At 38.0% G+C, this 23,031-nt stretch overlaps 1 protein-coding gene across 1 annotated transcript; it reads left to right on the top strand.

Moving 5' to 3' along the window:
- Positions 1-547: 547 nt before the first annotated feature.
- LOC134217581 (cytoplasmic aconitate hydratase-like) lies at positions 548-19,982 on the top strand. The gene is made up of 3 exons (XM_062696360.1): positions 548-903; positions 17,058-17,147; positions 17,220-19,982. The coding sequence occupies exons 1-3, from the start codon at positions 897-899 to the stop codon at positions 19,826-19,828; spliced, it is 2,706 nt and encodes a 901-aa protein (XP_062552344.1). The 5' UTR covers positions 548-896; the 3' UTR covers positions 19,829-19,982.
- Positions 19,983-23,031: the final 3,049 nt, after the last annotated feature.

Raw genomic sequence — 23,031 nt, 5'->3', positions numbered from 1 at the left:
TTTGCCTGAGTGCACGTATATATACTTAAATCAAATCACCGTTAAATGGATCAATCAAGGTAACTCATTTTGCACTCCCTGCATCAAAACAACAATGGCGGGAATGCACAATAATTAATGCAAAAACATGCAAAATGATAGAAAATATGCGATCTATCCCCCTAAAGTGCTTTTTTGACCTTTCCTATGTGATTTTTTCACCATATTTTACGATGCACGAGAAAGGCATCATCGCCGCTAGGTGGATTAATCTGGGTTTTTATGTTATGTATCGTGAAGGGGAGATCCACAACTTGGCAGGAAGATTAAAATTCCGCTACTAGAGCGTCCACTATGGGGTATTTTACCCCATTCGAGGCATCCCTGCGGGTGAGTGATGTTGGCGATGTTGGCACTCAATTTTTAGCACAAAAATAAACAAAGCTCCGCCAGAAACCTGAACATGTTCTGTCAAAATAGAAAAAAAGCTTCGCGACAAGTTTATTTTTTGTTCACGAGAGTTCACAGATTAGGAACCTTCACATCAGAATCAGTATCAGACTCAGCCGCAGAGTTCAGTTTCTCAGGTGCAGCGGTGAGTGTTGGACGTGTCGGTGCGATCCGTCGCTAGTTGTTTGGCCGGTGATTGTTGAATACTCAAACTTCAGCTCATATAGTATTGGTTTCAGTGTTGTGCCGAATCATTCCACCATATCAACAACACTGCTGATATTAAACGCTTAGAACGACCGACGTTGCCCAAATTGAAAAGTCTAATAATCGGCACACAAAAAAGTGTCAGGGCCTGTATTGCCTCAAATCCGGTTTCCGCAGAATAATACTCTAACTTCACCTGTCGGTGGGTTCGACGGGTTAGTCGCTGTCTACGTGGTCGAGAAAGGCGGACGTGCTAAATAATGGCTGGTAAGTGGCAATGGTGGGCAACTATGGGAAAGAAGCTATCGTGAAGTGATGTCGGAATTTTCTCTTATTCCCTCCTTGTTATAAGTGTGAGTTGGATATAGCGGTATCAATAAGAAATACAATCAAAATGTTTGATAAGGTGAATTGATGTAAAAGGCTGTATCTTCATGATTGTGCTAATCGTGCTGCATTTACCTGGAGGAGGCAACTATTAGGTTTACTATTTCACAACACACATCATGATGATAAAGGTGATAAAGGTAAGGTGATCTTATGAACTGTTGATCGTTGCGACACATGCAGGGCTGGTAGCGACGCATTTAAACCTTATCTAAGACGTATTTTTTATGGTTTTCGCTAGAATGTAAGTAGATCATTGAATAATCCTTGACCCGAAAAATAGTTTGCATTGAATTATCATTATTTACGGCCCTAGGCCGGTTCATCTCGTAAAAAATAGTTGTAACTACCAGGTTTTCGTTAACACTAAAAAATTACAAATTTCAAATAAATCTTAAATTAGTTATATCATAGTTATACTTTAAATAGTTAAGCAAGTTGAACTAAAGATACAATTCGGATACACGTCTGGTTTAAATATCAAATCAAAGGCTGTAAAACTGAATAATAAAATTTGTTTTCTAAAATACAGTATTAACCCAATTTTGTCCACCCCCGATTTTGTCGCGTTTTTATGATATAAAATAACTTTCTCCGCCTATGGTTTATTATGAATCATTTCTAAGTGCTTGTCAAGGATTTTATAATCCTTCTCAACAAGAAATAACAGGAGCCGTTTACGCATTTAGTCTTTCCAATGCACAAAATGGTTAATGTTTGTGAAATGAAGTGAAATTGAAAATTGTGTTTTTTTTTTAGAATTTGTCACATTTTCTATTTTATCACCCCAAAATTAACCAGGGGGTATTTGCCATTTGATACATCTTGTAGATTTTCTTGCAAGTAGCGAAATTGCTGATGAAATTAATCTATTAATCCAAAGACTTCGCATTTAGTTGAAATTTAAAACGTTTCAGCAGCATGAGTTGAAATTTTTAGGTTTACTCTCACAAAAACCGCGTTTTTTTCTTCTTAGTTTAGTCTTTACTGTTAACAAGCATACATGTGTATGGCATGATAAGAGTCCCTTATAAACGATATACAACTGCATAACTCATTGAAAAAGCGTCTGGTTAGCTACCTACACAGATTACAAGCACATGTTATCATTTTATAAAGTGTATCTTGTCAGGAAACGTCATATACATTGTTTCCAGTAAACACCAGATGTATGATCTTTGACATTGAATTAGTCTATGAGTTCGTTGTCGGAATATCCTCTAAGTTGTTGAGGTAACATCATAGATGTTTTTAACTATATCGACATTCGTTTTTACCAGCCCTGTGAATAAAAGTATAAAACGCAGTTCATTCGGCAGTTGACCACATACATATACATACTACTAAAGTCTGAAAGATGGTGTTTGGTGCCGATTGCTTCAATTGCCGTATAGATAATATTAGGCTGGAAAGGAGGTACATTACCTATCAGTTTGGTGGCAGACAAAAAAGAAAATCAAAAGTTACGTTGCGTAATCTTCGCAATGTGTATGTAGCAAATGTTTTGGTAGATTTGAGAACTGCACGTCTCAACCGAGTGGAGAATAGACACAGCGATAACCGCTACAGTGGCGTGACATTATTTCGGAAGGCCTGGCGAAGCGTGATATGTTCTATAGAATGCTGATGAAACGAAATTTTTAATACTGATTAGCATGTTGGAAGATTGTGGGACATTAAGAATTAACGATTAATCTTTGAGTGTTTTTTTTTAATTCAGCATCAGAAGATAACGAATCAGAAGAAAAGTTTACATAAGTTGGTGTACAGCAACCGACATAAAAAATGCTTATCACTGGAGTCTTCTTATAGAATGGTTTACCTGCATTTCAGTTTTTTATTATTCTCACCTCCGAAGGCTTCACATTCTAATTGGAACTTGACCTTTTTCATGCAAGGTGATGAATAAAATTTTAAAAATATCAAAAATAATGAAGCAAAACAAAATTTTTTAATGTTGGAAAATTAATATTGAGCGACTTAGGGGAAAATGTTACAGGGTTATCGATAACAAAACACTGAAGAAGTTTTCAAGTAGAAAACGAAATACGTATCTGTTGATACAAAAGTGAATTTATAGCGAAAGTAGATGGAAGACTGAAGTATTTTAACCCCCTGTTTTTAATGTTAGTGTTCTAGCACTCCAACAGTTTATTAACTGAAAGCTTGTCTATGCCGTATGTATCAATGGACACTAGACTGGCCCAGGAAACAAAAAGTTGTCTAATTCCACGGGGCACCCCCCAGGATTGCGTCTTTGGGTGAGAAAATCAATCTCTTAAAATTTCAGCTCAATCGCTTGTTGCATAAGCTGGCGCAATTGATTTGAAGTTTGTTTGGGGATTTCAGTCAAAATGTATAGAAAAATACACCTCCGTCATTCATTCGATCTAAAAATTGTTCCTGATTACTCGATTGACCTCAGAATTGCAAAAACGGCAGATTGTATGCTGCAGAACAATTTCACAGAACATTGTATGATGATTAAATTAACTTTTATATAGATTTCGGGTGATATGATTTGATCAATAAATCCAAAAAAACACAATTCAGCTGCTAATAAATCAGCCGAAAACTATATATAAAATCATTTAATCATCATACAATGTTCTGCGAAATTGTTCTGTAGCATACCAACTGCCGTTTTTGCAATTCTGAGGTCAATCGAGCAATCAGGAACAATTTCTAGATCGAATGAATGACGGAGGTGTATTTTCCTATACATTTTGACTGAAATCCCCATACAAACTTCAAATCAATTGCGCCAGCTTATGCAACAAGCGATTGAGCTGAAATTTTGAGAGATTGATTTTCTCACCAAACGACACAATCCTGGGGAGTGCCCCGTGGAATTCGACAACATTTTTTTCGCCCCATACTAAGCTGGGCCAGTCTAATGGACACACTGTATTTTCAGAGAATCAACAATATTTCTTACTCGTAATCATTTTAAATCGGATTCTCTATAGAGAAACGAACTTCGAACGTAATTCTAGTTTATTAAACAATACTGCAACAGAGATCCATTCGCAAATTAATCGTTGCACATATTATGGTGTTTTGCTTTCTAATATGAAATATTTTCCTTTAAGTTTTTGAATAAAATCAATGTTAATATCGGAAATTAAATACTTGAGTTACAGTAACACAGATGTCGAAGATAACAGAAGAATAGGTATTTGGAAAAATGGATTAGAAATGCAAATAGAATGCAAATGCTTCTCAAAATTTTCTACGAGTAAACACCCATCGAATTGCCTTTGGAACGTATCGCACGGTACGTTTCTTGAATATGTGCTGCAAAGAGCGGCCCCTATGCCATGCCTAGAATGGAATAGAAATCTGAACTAATCTGAAGAGTTGAGATTCTTTAGTCTAAATCTGAACAGTTTTAAATTTCTTCAGTTAAGATCTTGGTGATACAGTTAACAATATGATTCTCATTTACTTGGAAACCGCCATTATGAAGTAATCGCAATAGCGTATCTGCAACGAGTTTCCCCAAAAGTGGGATAAATGTCAATCATGGTGAAAACTACGCTGGCAGCATGCTCGATCTAGTCCTCGCCAGCCAAGAATTAGGTGGTCTTTTAAGTCTGATAGAAGTCGTCGATTAAATGGTAACAGCTGATGCGGCTCATCCGCCTCTTTATCTGCTTATCATAGAATGCTTTAAGTTTGCTGAGATTATGAACGCTGACAACGAATTTGACTCCTTCGGTTATAAAAAGGCAAACTACAATGCTACGCGATGAGATTGGCAGACATTGATTGGTCCACTGGATGTCTAAGCACCGACGTGAAAAATTCCTGCCAAATGCTTAATCACTTGCTGTTACACCCTCCGGGTGCAAGAAAACGATCTCAAGTGGGTTGGTGAACGAACTCAACTAAAAGTATATTTTACATTAATAATTAAACATATAAACAATACTACAAACATACAATCTAGTTTTCTCCCACAGCAACTAGCCTCTTTCTGCTCTCTACCTCTGTAGGCTAGCGGACGATTCTATATTAACAATTAATTTCAATTATAAACAAATCTAACTATAAACTTTTGAGGATCAAACTTACGGTAAGTAACGGTAGTACAATGTACAAAGACGGTGACTAACACAGTGGAAACTAAACCTAACGATGACTCGCACCAGCAACGATCTACAAATCACAAATTACATCAATAATGCATCATACTTTTCCTCACTACAATATTCACAATACTCAACAAATTCACATTCAATCTTTCACAATTATACAATCATACACAAATTTCATTTTTATGGAGAAACAATCATCTTCCTTCTATCTTCATTCCCAACATCAACAATCTTGTTGTGGCCGTCTCGCGCTGTATGAGCTGCGGCGACGCTAAACGACAACAAAACGAAACGCGTTCGTCGCATCCTACGTCGGTCGCGTTCGCATCATTCACCCTTTCAGGGCCGTCGGAATTACCCACGGTAACACTTGCTTTCGAGACTTTCGTATTCTTTTCCAATACTCCTCCCCCCTTGAAGTATACGTAGATTTTTTCAAAATTTACAAGATATCATATTTGTTGTGCATTTCGAAAGAATATGTAGATCAACCACGTGTTAAGTTATTCAGTTAAGGATCACAACGAAAATCATACTTCCAACAGAACAAATTCCAATAAAACAAAAATTAATTTAAAACAAAATTAAATTTAATTCTGTGCCTATTGACTTCTTCAAATGAATAGAAGTGTGCGTGATTCTGCAGTGTTCCTCTCAAAGTGTTTGTGATAGTTTTGCTGCAACTGGATTACCATCCATTTTTATTTTACACATCCTACACAGTGACATTAGTGTTGGTGATTCTGGCTTTGGAGAAGTCAATGGCAGTTGAAACCAGATCTCAAGCTAATTCATGGGATGTCCAATGATTTTGAAAATGAACAAACAACCGTTAAATTCCAAATAACTTCCTTCGAAATTCCAAAAATTTCCGTGAAAGAATAGTTTTCCGAATTTTTGCCAAAATATTTTCCGTGGAATTTTGGAATGTGGACGGACGCTGTGTCAAATTGGATACTTATTTTCACACCGTAAATGACGACATTCAAAAACTTCCTTCTAGCTTCACTCTTCACTTGATTGACCGTAAAAACACCATTGATGATCGACTTCTTCTTTCTGAATTTCTTACCTTCTTGGTTGGATTTTACAGGAATGCAGCTGCACTGCAATATCCCTCTTTGTGTCCAATTTTATTGCAAGTCTTGCAAGTGTGATTGGTGTAAGAGCGTTCACGAACATAGTGCATGCTACCGCACTGCCAGCACGGTGTCTTCCGGACCGCTTGGAAGCTTGGTTTCCTTGAATGAATAGCGAGTTAAATTTGATTGTTGCTTGATGCCGTTTTTCTTGACCGCACAGACCGAGGCTGCTAGCAATGGCTTTTGCTCGATCAGAGCGGTGTCGTGCTTCAAATTTTGCAATCGCTGGCATTCGGTGATGAGAGTTTCCAATTTACATTCGCCATCTTCATCCGATTCTAGCTTTGAAAGTAATCTGGTCCTGATATCCGTTTCGTTTGAAGATCGTAAACCACAGATGAAAATGAGAGACTTGAATTGATCGGCTGTGATACGGTTCAACTCGAAATCTTCGCATCGTTTGTTGATTGTAGCTGCATAAGTTACGTAATCTTCCTCAGATCGTTTTGAAGTTTGGAAACATTGGTAGCGTTTACTGAATAAGGTTGTAGTCACTCCGAAAAGCTGCTTCAACTTTAACACGGTATCCGTGAACGAAAACTCACGGAAATGTTTCGGCAATAGGAAATTTACGTACTTATCGTGTACGCTAACGCTGAGGCTTCTGAGAAGTAGACGGACCTTCGCTGAATCGTCCAGATTAACACCATCCTTCAGGAAAAGATCTTCATAGGGTAATTGATGTATTTTGGACAGACTAAGGAGGAGTTTTGAAAAAAACGCGTATATATTTTCCAAATAAGCATAAAACCATTAAGTTTTTTTGTAGGCATATATATTTTTGTTTGTCTTAATGTTAACTGATCCGAAAATGAACTAAACTTTTAAATTTTTGCCTTTCTCGTACACTAAGTGTACGTAAAGGCTATAATACTGCTTCAAAAACAAAATTTTGATAGGAGGCCCGGAGGGCCGATTCTTATATACCGATCGACTCAGCTCGACGAATTGAGGTGATGTCTGTATGTGTGGATGTATGTGTGTGTGTGTATGTGTGTATGTGTGTATGTGTGTGTGTGTACAAATTTTGTAGACACACTTTTTTGAACTTCCCATTGTCCGATTTGCTCGCAACAAGTTGCAGTCGACGCGGAATTCAGTCCCATTGTTTGCTATTGAAAATTAGATCAATAGCTCATCGCAATCTGGAGTTATGGCCAAAAAACTGTTTTTGCGTATAAAAAAATAGCAAAATGCTCTACACTGAATTTTCCTAGATTCGAACTGCTGACCTCTGGGGTGGAAAGCGCTTACTATACCACAAAACCATCGGGACACACATGGTATGGATAAATATAAGTTGTACAGTATTCATCAAATTGGTATACGTTCATTTCTTTTCAAAGCCACAGAGTTCACTCTGCTAGGGTAACGGTACCAATATTGGAAGTATTATTGAATCAATGAAAGAAAATATATTTGATAAAATCAATAGTGGTTGATAGTTTTAATGCATTAACTGATAGACAAACTTTGAATTTGCTAGACATGAAATTGGATTCATTTCGCCTTGATAATTAATCTAAATTTCTTGGAGGTAAAATGAGCTCCACTATACTGCCGTCGCAAGCATAATCGTTCAATATTAATTTTGCATGGAAGAAAATATGGAACAGTTACGCTTGCTGCGGCAGTATATAGGTAGGAAAGCCAATTTGTTGGGGAAATTATTGTTTTCAATTAGTATTCATAATGGCATAATTACAACGTGTCGTATCAGTTAAGAAATGCAATGATGGACAATATTATTAAGAACCCATTGTCTTCACTGAAGGCATGATCGCCCTATAAGTTTTTCTATTATTTTGCTATCATGCGCTCGCATACCCTATATACGAGTGAACTTCTCACGTGGCAGCTATTTTTGTGGCGTTCAATCAGCGTATGGGAGCGCAGCTGGTGTACGTGAGGACGCTATGCAAGCACATTTCGGCGGGAGCGAACGGCACTGCATTCGCTTCAGTCGCTTGCCGTCGGATGAATATCGCAGAAGGAAGCATCACCAACACACCGCTTTGGCCCTGACGGAAGCGAGTAAACAAAATGGGGGCCAGGTGATGCTTTTTTATTTCACCCGGTAAGGGATATAAGGCGTCAATTTTAAAATAATTGTTAAAACGTTAAAACACATTTTAGCCGAAAATAGCTAGATTTTTCGGGTTCGAAATTTAATTTACTTTTAGATTGGCAACATGAAAGTCTAATTATTTCGATTAAAAACATGTGTAAATATGTAGCCTAACGTATAGGTGAAGATTTCGGCTATCTGTTGCTGGTGTTGGACTGCGTGGGAGTGCTCTCGGCTCTCAGATTTGACAAATCGATGTTTTAATCTTTAACGCAGAGAAGTCGTTTTAAAAATTTGGTATTGAGTTATAGAAAAGAAAAATTGTTTATAAATATGTTTTCGAAAAAAAGAGAACCGAACGAGCGTCGAACATAGACTCTCTGAGTGAGAGCCTAGAACGACACCTCTCAGCTATCTTCACTTCTTGGAAGAGCGGTGATCGAAGTATAACAGCTTATACGCAATTTGCACTGATCATCGGCTGTTTGTGCATTCGTGTGGCAACGCACCGGATGCTGTGTTTAGGTTCCGTGGCATATTTAAATCATCTGACGTTGAAAAACATATACGATTGAGTCTACGTTATGTGCTTTTGTGTCAATTCATTCAGATATGTCACCTAATATTCATAGTGTTTTGATGTGCAGGGAAGCAACATCAATTTCAACGTTTAATTTGAATCCTCTGTAATGCAGTCTTCCTGGCGTTACAGCAAATAATCTATATTGGCACAGTATATGTAGAACATGGCTTTTCTAACAATTATTTAAAACAATTTATTTTAGTAAATGGTATTGATTTTCTACAAATATTAACTTACTATATTCCGACCTATTCGCTTGCATATCTTCTGTGTGGTTTTGATAGTTAATTAACTCATGCTATACATAAGTCCTAAATCTTGGACTTCGCTAGACCAATTAATTGGAACCCCATTCATAGTGATAACATATATGTTTGAAGTTTTCAAATATCACTCGGATTATGTGGGAGAAGCTGAGTTTCGGAAAGATTCGGAGAAAATGTTCCATTCTTGCAAGTCAACGGAAAATGTATCCAAACTTTTCTACAATCCAAGCATGTTTTGGATCATGTAGTAATCTTAGTTCGATCATTTAGTTTGTCGATGACTCATCCCGGAGGTTAAATTTCAAAACGTGTTTATGGTGGACTTCTGGTGCGAAAATTTTTCGACAGCTCTGTCCTACAGTTTGTTGTTTTAATTTAACTAATAATCGATTTAAAGCACTAGTTTGTAATAACTTATACTGAATGATAACAATTTTTTTTATTAGTTATTATTAGTCAGTATAAGTTACTGCAACTAGGGCTATCATTTTGTTATTAGTGCAAAAGAAACAACAATAAGGCAGAGTTGTATAAACCTTCGCACTAGAAATGGTGGACATCTCGTTTGAAATTCAACTTTTGGAATGAGTTATTGACAAACTACTAAATGTACAGGTTTGATAATTAATAAATTAATTAAGTATAATATTAGGTATGCAATCAGTATGATATAAAGTATTACACATTATTGGCCCAAGTATGCTGATTTAGGTAACACCAGCTCTGTCACGAGTAATCTATCAGATTGTGTACATGGATAGTTTACCTGTATGGAGTGAACTGATAAATAATTTTGGATCTTTTGGATTTTGGATACAAAAGCAAATTAAAATTAATTAGTTCTAATTCAACCTTCGTACCATCACTGTGAAATGCTCTGCATATGAAAAAAAAAAAGCAACCATAGTAGAATTATCTTCAGATTTTATAAGGTCGGATCTAATTCGTGAATTTTAGTTGAAAAGTGGTTGAATGTCAATGACAAAAACGAAGCTGCTATCAGCAAAAAATGAATTCTTACCAATATGAAAAGTAGTATTCAAAACAATAATTAAAAGGCTAGCTTATTGATTGGGTGACAGAAGCCTAAGCTGGATTCTGACTTCAAACTGGGAAGCACTCGAATGTTTGCCAACTGGAAACATTTTTTGTTCTATATCCAGGATTTTTTGTAATACTAAAATAAATGCTAATACTAAAATAAAACGTCACTGCATTCGCTTCAGTCGCTTGCCGTTGGATGAATATTGCAGAAGGAAGCATCACCAACACGCCCCATTGGCCCATCACCCCGTCAAGGGTGAAGGGCGTCAATTTTAAAATGATTGTTAAAATGTTAAAACACATTTTAGCCGAAAATAGTTAGATTTTTCGGGTTTGAAATTTAATTTTCTTTTAGATTGGCAACATGGAAGTCTAATTATTTCGATTAAAAGACATGTGTAGATATGTAGTCTAACATATGTATGTTATACTTCGGCTACCTAAATACTTCGGCTACCTGTTGGTGGTGTTGGATTGCGTGGGAGTGCTCTCGCCTCTCAGATTTGACGAATCAATGTTTTAATCTTAGTTTACAAACGCAGAGAAGTAGTTTTAAAAATGTGGTATTGAGTTATAGAAAATAAAAATTGAAAAAAAAGATGAGAACCGAACGAGCGTCGAACACAGATTCTCTGAGTGAGAGGCTAGAACGTTACCCCTCAACTATCTCTACTTCTTGGATGAGTGGTGATCGAAGTATAACAGATTATACGCAATTTGCACTTATCATCGGCTGCTTGTGCATTCGTGCGGCAACGCACCGGATGCTGTGTTTGAAGATTTCAAATAGCACTCGGATATTGTGGGAGAAGCTGAGATTCGGTAGGATTTTTTGGCAAGTCAATGGAAAATGTATCCAAACTTTTCTACAATCCAAGCATGTTTTGGATCATGTAGTAATCTAAGTTCGATAATTTAGTTTGTCGATTACTCATACCAGAAGTTAAATTTTAAACGTGTTTTATGGTGGACTTCTGGTGCGAATATTTTTCGACATTTATCCTCTGGAATGAGTTATTGACAAACTACTAAATTATCGAACCTATATTACTAAATGATCGAAAACATCCTTGTTATAATCCATAACAAATTACTCTAAGGCAATCAACGATTTTTGATTTCCTGATAGAATAATATCAGGTATGCAATCAGTATGATATGAAGTATTACACATTATTGGCCCAAGTATGCTGATTTCGGTAACACCAGCTCTGTCACGAGTTATCTATCAGATTTTTTACAGTGATAGTTTACCTGTACAGAGTGATCTGATAAATAATTTTAGATCAGTTCATTATAATGTATACAAAAACAAATTAATATGAATCAATTTTAATAAAACCTTCGGTTAATCACTCCGAAATTCTCTCCATATGAAGAAAAGCAACCATAGTAGAATTCAAATTTTATTAAGTCGGATCAAATTCGTAAATCTTAGTTAAAAGTGGTTGAATGTCAATGACAAAAACGGAACTGCTATCAGCAAAAAATGAATTCTTATCTATATGAAAAATCATACTATTCAAAACAATAATTTTAAAAAGCCTAACTTATTGATGGGTGCCAGAAGCCTAAGCTGGATTCTGACTTCAAAACAAGAAATACTCGAAAGTTTGTCAAATGACCAACAGTATGGATCATATATCCAAAACTATGGACCATATTACCGAATTGGATCATAATCACGATCATAATCTTTATGGATACGCCTGAGCTATTTTTTGGATTTAAGATAGCGTTTTATGGAACATTCAGATGTTATTTATGGATCGTTTTTCATTTTTTTATGGATCGTTTTTGTGCATTTAACGGTACAAGGTAAGGCTGCCATAAACAAATGTGAAAAATATGTTTGTCAACCCTTTTGAACGAGCGAGAAAGGCATCATCACCGCTAGGTGGATTACTCAGGGTTTTTTTTTATTATTGTTTGTTTTTTGAGACTCCTATTTCATACTTTTTGGACACCCTGAATCTATTTTGAACATTGTCCAAAATATATTTTGGACATCACATGTTGTCGTATATATATTTTAGACAATTTATCAGCGTACTATGAAATTCTGATGATTACTGGATATAAATAACAGTCACAAATTATTCTGTAAAAACCTTTATTGAAACGACATATTCAGCTATCAGAACATCAACATTTTACAAATTTATTTTTGCTTCGACTTTGATTTCGCAGTTCAGTTGTCTTGCTCTTTCGGAGCTCAGCTTTTTCCTTCTGTGCAGCGATCATTGCCACTTTCTTCTGTTCTTTTAGAGCCGCTTTTTTCTTCTTATCTGCTTCTGCCTGAGCTTTTTGTTGTGCCTTGATCTTATGGTACTCCAGCCGTCGTCGGGACGTCAACACGGCGGGACTACGATGCTTGAACCTACGGGTTCCCTTTCGGTGTGGTGTTTCAGGAGTATTCTTTTCCAGTAACTCGACGAGTGATGCATTGCATTGTTCAGCTGGCTCGTATTTGATTGAATGATGTCTAGTTGCGTTCGGCAACAATACCATTTCGAACGGATCATCATTCAAAACTGATAGAAGATCAATTTTCGGAGAATTGTCAGCCGCTTCTGAATCACCATCAAAATTGCAACTTTTCTCAAGATGCAGTGACTGTTCATCGTCCGATGAATAGATCAACTCTTTTTGAGTTGGTCCAATATCGTCGTAGATTTCCTTCGAGTGTTCCTCCGATGACAATGGTGGTGACTGTTGATCTTTTTCACAAACTTGTTCGGTTTCCATATGTTCTGGTAACTCGCTCAAGGGTGGTGGTGTGGTTTGACATAATCCGTCCTCATTTTCGAAAACTTGATATTTTAACGGTTCGAGCATGGTAAATACGTGATACAAAATCATGTCGTCATCAGATGTTAAATTCTCTAGACTTGATTGTTTGTAACGTGATACGCGATCTTTTCCCAGCATCCGCATTATTTCTCTCGCTTTGGATAGCAGAACGGGGAAAGTAGCGTGTTGTCCGGAGCAAGATACAATATTCCTTGTGCAGACCCCAAAATCGACTCCATTAGTTTCCACTACTGAATTCGCTGGGATTACTTTGGCTAAACACTTCGAATAATCTACTCTATCCTCATCCCAAGGGAATATACTACAAGCTGCGAAGCCGTTTTTGATTATTCGTCCATCAACGGCTGCCATTGCAGAATTAAGCAGAGGAGCGAAATGCTCGCTCTTTAAATATTTATTTGGGTTCGTACACTTCCAATCATCTACAGTTTTGAGCCATGAAACCTTCAGTGGCTTGAACACAGCGACGTCCAGTGGTTGAAGGATCCTTGTGCAGTTTGCGTAGAGACACACCAGGACAATTCCCAAATTTAAACATTCCTCAGCCGTCTCTCAAGGAGTGTGCGAGCTGTGCCCATCTACAAAATATATAACCGGCAGAACACCTTGATCTGCAAACTGGGGATGGAGAATTTGTTTGACATATTTTAGAAAAGAATCCTTATTCATCCAACCGACACCCTCCGGTTTGCGAATCGAGAGTTCTTTGAATCGGTCCAGAAAACTACGAATCCATTGTGAAGCTGTAATCAAAATAGGAATACTCTTAGATGTGGAATAAGTTTTATAATTAAGCACAGTATTACTTACACGGTCTTCCTTTTTTGAATGTGTTCCGGCAAATAACTGGTGACGACATTTATCAAACGATATTTCGTCACGAGGAATCCTTTGCGAGCCATATTCTGAATCCACTGCGCCAAGATTTTTTCTTCCTCCTGCGATAGTACTGTAGGAGGGCCTGATCTGGGTTGATGCCTGCATTTATTACTAAGCTTGAATTTCACAGTGGATCGTGGGATCCCGTACCGCCGACAAACAGTGTTGATAGGAATCTTGTTCCGGATCTCTTGCAAGCAGCTCTTTAATGCTTCCTCCGAATACTTTTTCTTTCCCGATGGTTTCAATATTTTTCCCATCTGAAGGTCAAAATTAAGATCAGTTTTAAGATAAAAGATAAAACTATGGAAACTTACGATGTGCAGCTGAGATCAATCAGGAAAATTGGAAAGATGCTGAATAGAATTTATTATTTGGAAAAGCTTCGAACCGATCACTTTGTGGTTGAATCACATAAACAGTGAAATGTCAAAATAAATAAAACTAGACATACTTCTGAAAAAATCCTGTTTGAATATTGTAAATGAATATTTTTCGGTACCGTTAGGTATTTTATATAAACTCTCACTATTTGAATATATTTACGTTGAATAATAAAATAGTTATCGTAATAGTTCGAGTAGCTTATATTGAAAAACCACCACATATATACGACGCAACAATTTAGTTTACAAAACTACAACATTTCTTTTCAAACGTTTGACTTGACTTCTGTTCGCACAAATTGCCGAATCTGTTCTTCCTCATTTGCCTACAACGGTGTTCAAAATATATTTTCACAGTTTAATTCGGACACATTATGGACAGTGCTTATTTTATGGTTTTAAATGCTTTTCAAGCAGCAGATAATTTAAAATGATCTAAAGTAGCATCACATGTTTAAGCTATAATGCTTGCATTTGTGTGAATTACTTGGAAATTGTAGATTTAGCTCTTTGAACTGCGGTCTATTTTTTACTGCGTCTCTTCATCCAGTGTAAAATCTGAGGAAAAGCAGCAATTTTTTTCCAAACTTTATTTTTTCAACAATTGTTGTATATTGTACTCCATTAAATAATATTTTCAAGAGATTTAAGCTTCGGATAGTCTACCAAAAATGAAAAACCAAGAAATTGAATATTTAAGATTTGTAAATTATTTAAAAGACCTGTAACTTGTCCAAAATATATTATTTACCCTACTTCTGGTACCACCGGTCGAATACTAGACCATTCTCCGGATCGAAACAAAACTCTCGGATGTTGGACGCCAGAGTTTCAATAATAAATTCTGGGCTGCTTGCCGGTCTGGATGGTGCTTCTTGAATGTTGAAACGTTCCATCATAGCCATGAGCCGCGCATTTTGCTCCGCCATCTGCTGGTTTTGTTGAAGTATTAGCCGAAAGACATCTTGTTAAGAGGAACTTCCTAAAGGTTGATTTTCCGGAAACGACATTCTCCTTCTTTTTCTGCGCTCCAGAGTGGTGGATTCTCGTCGCCAAAATGGTATATTCTAATAACGTTTATTTATGCTGTTTGCGTTCTGTACAAGAGCCAATAATGGAATGGAATAATTTTTCATAGTTTGTTGTTTTCTTCCTAACAGTTACCAACGGTTGCTGGTTACCAAGAACTCCTTTGATGCTACCACCTGGTTGCTTGTGATAACAGTTTTATAACTTATCTGAGGATGTCCGTAAAATCCTCTTGAAATACGGAAAGTCGCTGAAATTCCAAAAGTATTTTATAAATTTGATTCAGTTTTTGTGTTTTGTTGTTATTGTTGTTTTCTGAAGTATTATTTGACAGTAACAGCAGGAAAGCATTGTTGATTGTATCAAATATATACGAGAGCTGAATGAATTATCGCGTATGGTCGATTCAACCCTATTTGTGGTTATATCAATAATAAATACTGTTATTCTTAAATCTATGCCAAAATATCGTTGATTTGAAGCAGAATTCGGTTGATTCTATCTAATTTTTTTTCTCCGTTTTCTGGCTCCACTTCTCACTTTCACTTCCCTTTTCACTTGTCATTTCTCGAATCTTACTTTTCACTTCTTACTTCTTGGTTCTCACTGCTCACTTGTCGCTTTTCACTTATCTCTTCTTACTTTTTGCTTTTCACTATTTATTTTTTTCCCTTTTCTCACTTTTTATTTTTTTATTTTTCACTTCTCATTTATCAATTTTTCCTTTTCACTTCTCACTTTTCTATTTTCCCTTTTCTCTTCTTGCTTCGCACTTCTTACTTTTCATTTTCATTTCTTACTTTTAATTTCCCACTACTCACTTCTCATTTTTCACTTATGTTTTTTCACTTCTTACTTCACATTTTTCCTTTTAACTTCTCGCTTCGCATTTCTAACTTCACTTTTCACTTCTTACTTCTCGCTTCTCCCATGTCACTTCTATTTATTCAGTTTTCACTTCTCACTTCTTCCTTTTAAATTTTCACTTCTTAATTTTCAGTTTTCACTTCTCACTTTTCAGTTTTTACTTCTTACTTTTCAGTTTTTACTTACTGACTCTAGTTGTGAGAAGATTCACAAAAATTGTAAAATGAATTGTACAAAGAAAACATATATTCGCCGAATAGCAAATGAGCCTTCTAAATAAACGCAAGATTAAAAAAAAGTTGTCACTTCTTATTTCTCATTTTTGACTTTTCATTTCTCACTACCCACTTCTCACTTTTCAGTTTTCACTTCTCATTCGTCCGACTCAGCACCTCGTAGAAATGCTCTTGAAACTCAAAGTTGAAAAGCAGGCCAAGTTCAAGTTGGAATGTAGAGCTGCTCATGAAATGTTTTATCGTCATCAATGTTTTCGCAGCGTGCGTTGATAATGCTGAAAAGTTAAAGAAGCGACCTTTGGTCATCCACCCTGTACACATTTTTTTGCTGGTTAGCAATCAAACAATTTTGCGTCGCACTAACGCGTACATATAGAAATGACTCAGCGCTTTACAATACGTCTGCAAAGTTAATATTAGAAGAATACGATAGATTCAAATAACTTGTTGAATTCCAATTCCCAGACGTAGTTTTAAGATTATAATCTTTTCTAGTATTCCAACAAAAGAAAAAAATACGATTCATTTCAAATTATTTATTGTAAACCCAATTGGTTTGTCCAATCATGTTTAATGTTGGAAAATCTGTTTAACGCGATCTATTGTTGTTTTTTTTTCAGGGCCTAATCCATTCCAGAATCTCCAGAAGGAGCTGAATGTCAATGGCGAGACATTCCAGTATTTTGATATCGCATCCTTCGAAGAATTCAGTAAGTCACTTAATTCACCAGAAAAGCCAACAATAATTCATTTACAATCTAAAAATCGTTCATGTATTTCAGAGGAGCTGCCCTACAGCATCCGTGTGCTCCTGGAATCCGCCGTTCGTAACTGTGACAACTTCCAGATCCTGGAGAAGGATGTTCGAGGTATCCTGAGCTGGAAGGCCACCAAGAGTGTCAAAACCGATACCGAACTGGAGATTCCGTTCAAACCGGCGCGTGTTATCCTGCAGGATTTCACCGGGGTTCCGGCTGTGGTTGACTTTGCCGCTATGCGCGACGCGGTGCTCAAGCTGGGCGGAGACCCGGATAAAATTAATCCAATTTGTCCGTCGGATCTGGTGATTGATCACTCGGTGCAGGTGGACTTTGCTCGCACGCCGGATGCACTGAACAAGAATCAAGATCTGGAATTCGAGCGTAATAAGGAACGTTTCACTTTCCTGAAGTGGGGTGCCAAGGCATTCAACAACATGTTGATCATTCCTCCTGGCTCCGGTATCGTTCACCAGGTGAATCTGGAATATTTGGCTCGGGTTGTGTTCCAAGACGACAGCAAGTCAAAGGATGGAGTAAAGATATTGTATCCGGACAGCGTCGTTGGTACTGATTCGCATACGACCATGATCAACGGATTGGGAGTCGTCGGTTGGGGCGTTGGTGGAATTGAAGCCGAAGCTGTGATGTTGGGACAAGCTATTTCCATGTTGCTCCCAGAGGTTATCGGGTATAAGCTGGTGGGCAAACTGAATCCATTGGTCACTTCGACGGATTTGGTGCTGACCATCACTAAGAATTTGCGACAGATCGGCGTTGTTGGCAAATTTGTCGAGTTCTTTGGCTCTGGTGTCAGTGAGTTGTCAATTGCTGATCGCGCCACGATCAGCAACATGTGTCCGGAATATGGAGCTACTGTCGGATACTTCCCAATCGATCAGAACGCTCTGGACTATCTTCGGCAGACGAACCGCGCTGATGATAAGGTTCAAGTAATTGAAGCTTATCTTAAAGCTACCAACCAGCTGCGTAACTTCAGTGACGCTTCGCAGGATCCTGTGTTTACCCAAATTGTAGAACTAGATTTGGGAACTGTGGTTACTTCAGTGTCAGGACCGAAGCGTCCACATGACCGCGTGTCGGTTAGTGAGATGCAAAAAGATTTCCGAGAGTGTCTCATTAACAAGGTTGGATTCAAGGGGTTTGCAATTCCAGAAGCCGAACTATCCACCGAAGGAGCGTTCAGCTGGAATGATGGAAAGACATACTCCCTGCGCCATGGTTCGGTTGTCATTGCGGCAATCACGTCGTGTACCAACACAAGTAACCCATCGGTGATGTTGGGTGCTGGTCTATTGGCCAAGAAGGCTGTGGCTGCAGGACTGAAAGTCGCTCCATATATAAAGACATCTCTCTCGCCTGGAAGTGGAGTAGTCACCTACTATCTTAAGGAATCAGGCGTTGTTCCAGCTTTGGAAGAATTGGGCTTCCATGTGGTCGGTTATGGATGTATGACCTGTATCGGAAACTCCGGCCCGTTGGATGACAACATCGCTAACACCATTGAAAAGAACAACTTGGTCTGTTGCGGCGTTCTCTCTGGCAACCGAAACTTTGAAGGACGTATCCACCCGAATACCCGTGCCAACTATCTTGCTAGTCCATTGTTGGTAATTGCATATGCCTTAGCAGGCACTGTGGACATTGATTTTGAGAAAGAACCCATCGGAACTGGACCTGATGGCAGCAAGGTATTCTTGCGGGATATTTGGCCTACGCGTCAGGAGATCCAAGCCGTCGAGAAGCAGCATGTTATTCCTGCTATGTTCCGTGACGTGTATGCCAAGGTAGAGCTGGGATCATCATCTTGGCAGGAATTAAATGCTCCAACTGGCAAACTTTATCCGTGGGACGACGTTTCGACCTACATCAAGCATCCGCCGTTCTTCGAGGGAATGACTCGTGATTTGCCCAAGCTGGGAAATATCGTGAACGCTCGTGCGCTCCTAAATTTGGGCGACTCTGTAACAACTGATCACATATCTCCGGCTGGTTCCATTGCTCGCAATAGTCCGGCTGCACGCTACCTCTCAAATCGAGGCTTAACTCCACGTGAATTCAATTCGTACGGTTCTCGTCGCGGAAATGATGCTGTGATGGCTCGCGGTACATTTGCTAACATTCGACTGGTCAACAAGCTCGTTCCCAGCCCTGGACCACGCACCCTGCATATTCCCAGTGGAGAAGAAATGGATATTTTTGACTGTGCCGAGCGATACGTCCAAGAGGGGACTGCATTGATTGCCGTCGTTGGTAAGGATTACGGCAGCGGATCGAGTCGCGATTGGGCCGCCAAGGGACCATATCTGCTAGGAATCAAAGCAGTTATTGCCGAATCGTATGAACGTATCCATCGGTCGAATCTGGTGGGTATGGGAATCGTACCGCTTCAGTACCTGGAGGGTCAAAACGCAGAAAGCGTTGGTTTGACCGGCAAGGAACTGTTCAGCATTGCATTCCCGGAGAACTTGAAGCCACACGATAAGATCACGGTGGAAACCGACACCGGTATCAAGTTCCAGGTGATTGTACGGTTCGATACCGAGGTGGATCTGGAGTACTACCGTAATGGAGGAATTCTGAACTACATGATTAGGAAGATGATTTCCTAAGGAAATGATTGACTGTAAAGTGTTGTTAACGTGGAACGTTATGATATTCCTTATAAAAGTGCTCTGATTAGGGTGAACTTATTGTGAACAAATACAGTGGGATTATTGATATACATGTTTTTAAAACTCTAAATAAAAAACTTTCATACACATACACTTTTACAACGTCATATCACTTCCTAGTCTCCTTCAAATTTGCGGTTGGTATAATAGGTAAGTATAGTTGGGATTATCAAATCGTTATAACCTGGCCTAGTACAAATGTGCGCACTGTACTGCAAACAATTACACCTGAGGAGGTTAACTGAGGTTGTGTGGGGATAGGTATTACATAGAAGCTCACCCAACCCACTAGAACCAAAACCCTTTCGCAAACCCGTATCTCCAGGCCCGCCATTAAGCAACACTTCAGAGGGAGTCTATTGAGAACGCTCACACTTATGCTAATCCTCAAGGCATTGAAAACACACCGACTTCATAGGTGGTAACGTAACGGTCTCTATCAGAAACTCACGTACGAGACGAGCACCCCGACAACAACAATCGCGCATGGACCGCCACCATCGCTGCATCCTGGACATAATCTGTAGAGCTGCTGTATTCAACACATTCGGCTAACAAGCAGCATGTACTCTCGCTCAGTATCCAATGCCAATCGCATGCAAACATCACATGTTCCGCTGACTTCAACCCCGACTACCCATTCCGGGCAATCCGCAGATTCTGCGAACCTGATATGCGAAAACTACTTGAAACAGCCATGTTCAGACAATAGCTGTGTAATGTGGTAAGTGCAACCCGTAAGCACCTAAAAGATGTTTGAATCGTGCAACGTATCGATGTTACAGCGATTAAATCACCGACGAAATTAACTTACCCTAGTAGACGCGTAGTAAGTCAAACTCGCTGCAATTTTGAATGGTTGATACGTCAACTATGAAATCATGGGCAGTTCACATCTTCCTCCAGAAGTATGTCTATCGGACGCAAACTGCCTCACGGTGTGTCTGGGACCATTATTAACGAAAAAAAATGTCCATCCATTCTGAACTCACCTTTCGAAAGATATAATATCCAGGCGTCTGCTATGAAAATTTCAAAATCTTTCATCTAGGGAATCGAAAGTTATAGCAGTTACAAATTTAATGATTTTTGCGTTCGATATCGCACTAATATGCAATCATATATACCGTGAATTTCCTCCTGATTACATCCAAATAAATTATCATCAAATATGCAATTTGCAACCACAATCAACTATAACCTAAAACCTATTCTTTGAATAATAGAAAAAAAATAGCAAAGGATGTTAGAGATAACATTGTACAAATATCGATGGCAAAATGGACAATACAACCAAAATACAGTATTCAAATTACAGAATTATTGCACTTCAATCTCCTAATCATACCAAAGTGTGAATATTGTCTATGACAGACAAGTAACTACACTCTGTATGATGATTCTGCTTTTATCAAACATGATAATAGTTGGGAACATAGAATACCGCGCTGAAACAATGTTGTCTTTCATGGGTACTGGGTAGTTAGTAAGACTAGTAACCAACATTTAAACAACAATGTGCATCATTTGTTGTCAGTTATACAACCATCATCCAGTTCGATTCAAGCAGTGGTACGAAAACAAGTTCCATTTGGAAAAAAATGGGAAAGGCTAGATCACATGAGGAAAACCGCCTTTTCCGAGAACGGTAGACGGAAAAAGCATATATGCACCACTTCAGAACTGACTTGCTGAACTACGATACATTTTCTTCATAAATTAATGGATTTACTACATAAATTTACTGACACAGGGAATACTAGTATCCGACTAGAAGATGGAAACCATCGCATTTCCTTGAAGCCAGGTAAGAAAATGAGAGATTTCAAAAGACTGAAACTATTTAAAAAATATTTCACTGTCATGAGACGATTTTAGTACAATTCCACTTAATTCCACCAAATCATATTACATATCGTATTTCGACCTCAACTGTATGGTCGTCTTCAGTGTATCGTACTTGACTCGACTCAAGTCGAGACACTGAAGACGACCTTACAAGTCAACAGACTAAATACTCACGCTCCTCTAATGTGGACGTGTACTATACACATATGGAAGTGTTGGCTTTGACAAATGGATTGCGAGTGATTTGACTATGCGTCCAATTTAGGAATCTCGAGCTCATTCAGTAGCCTCTAGGTTGCGAAGTCCGATGGAGGTCCTTCGTAGCTTAGTTGGTTAAAGCACTAGTCTAGCGTACTGTAGGGTCGTGGGTTCGAGTCCTACCGAAGGGAAATTGGTTACCTACAATACATTTTCAATTCATTATCTTCCACAAAATGTACATATTCACATATAAGTTTTCATAACATTGTAAATTAATTTATGTAGTAAATGCATTATTTTATGAAGTAAATGCATCGTTTTTCAGCAAATCAGTTAAATTGTTGAAACGTTCCAAAGTGGTGCATATATGCTTTTTCCGTCTACCGTTCTCGGAAAGGCGGTTTTCCTCGTGTGATCTAGCCTTTCCCATTTTTTTTCCAAATGGAACTCGTTTTCGTACCACTGCTTGAATCGAACTGGATGATGGTTGTATAACTGACAACAAATGATGCACATTGTTGTTTAAATGTTGGTTACTAGTCTTACTAACTACCCAGTACCCATGAAAGACAACATTGTTTCAGCACGGTATTCTATGTTACCAACTATTATCATATTTAATAAAAGCAGAATCTTCATACAGAGTGTAGTTACTTGTCTGTCATAGACAATATTCACACTTTGGTATGATTAGGAGATTGAAGTGCAATAATTCTGTAATTTGAATACTGTATTTTGGTTGTATTGTCTATTTTGCCATCGATATTTGTACAATGTTATCTCTAACATCCTTTGCTATGTTTTCTATTATTCAAAGAATAGGTTTAGGTTATAGTTGATTGAGGTTGCTAATTGCATATTTGATGATAATTTATTTGGATGTAATCAGGAGGAAATTCACGGTATATATGGTTGCATATTAGTGAGATATCGAACGCAAAAATCATTAAATTTGTAACTGCTATAACTTTCGATTCCCAAGATGAAAGATTTTGAAATTTTCATAGCAGACGCCTGGATATTATATCTTTCGAAAGGCGAATTCAGAATGGATGGACATTTTTTTTCGTTAATAATGGTCACAGACACAC

This window comes from Armigeres subalbatus, chromosome 2 (assembly GCF_024139115.2).
Source record: "Armigeres subalbatus isolate Guangzhou_Male chromosome 2, GZ_Asu_2, whole genome shotgun sequence".
Lineage (NCBI taxonomy): Eukaryota > Metazoa > Arthropoda > Insecta > Diptera > Culicidae > Armigeres > Armigeres subalbatus.
The sequence above is the reverse complement of the archived record's forward strand: the minus strand, read 5'-3'. Positions and strand labels throughout refer to the sequence as shown.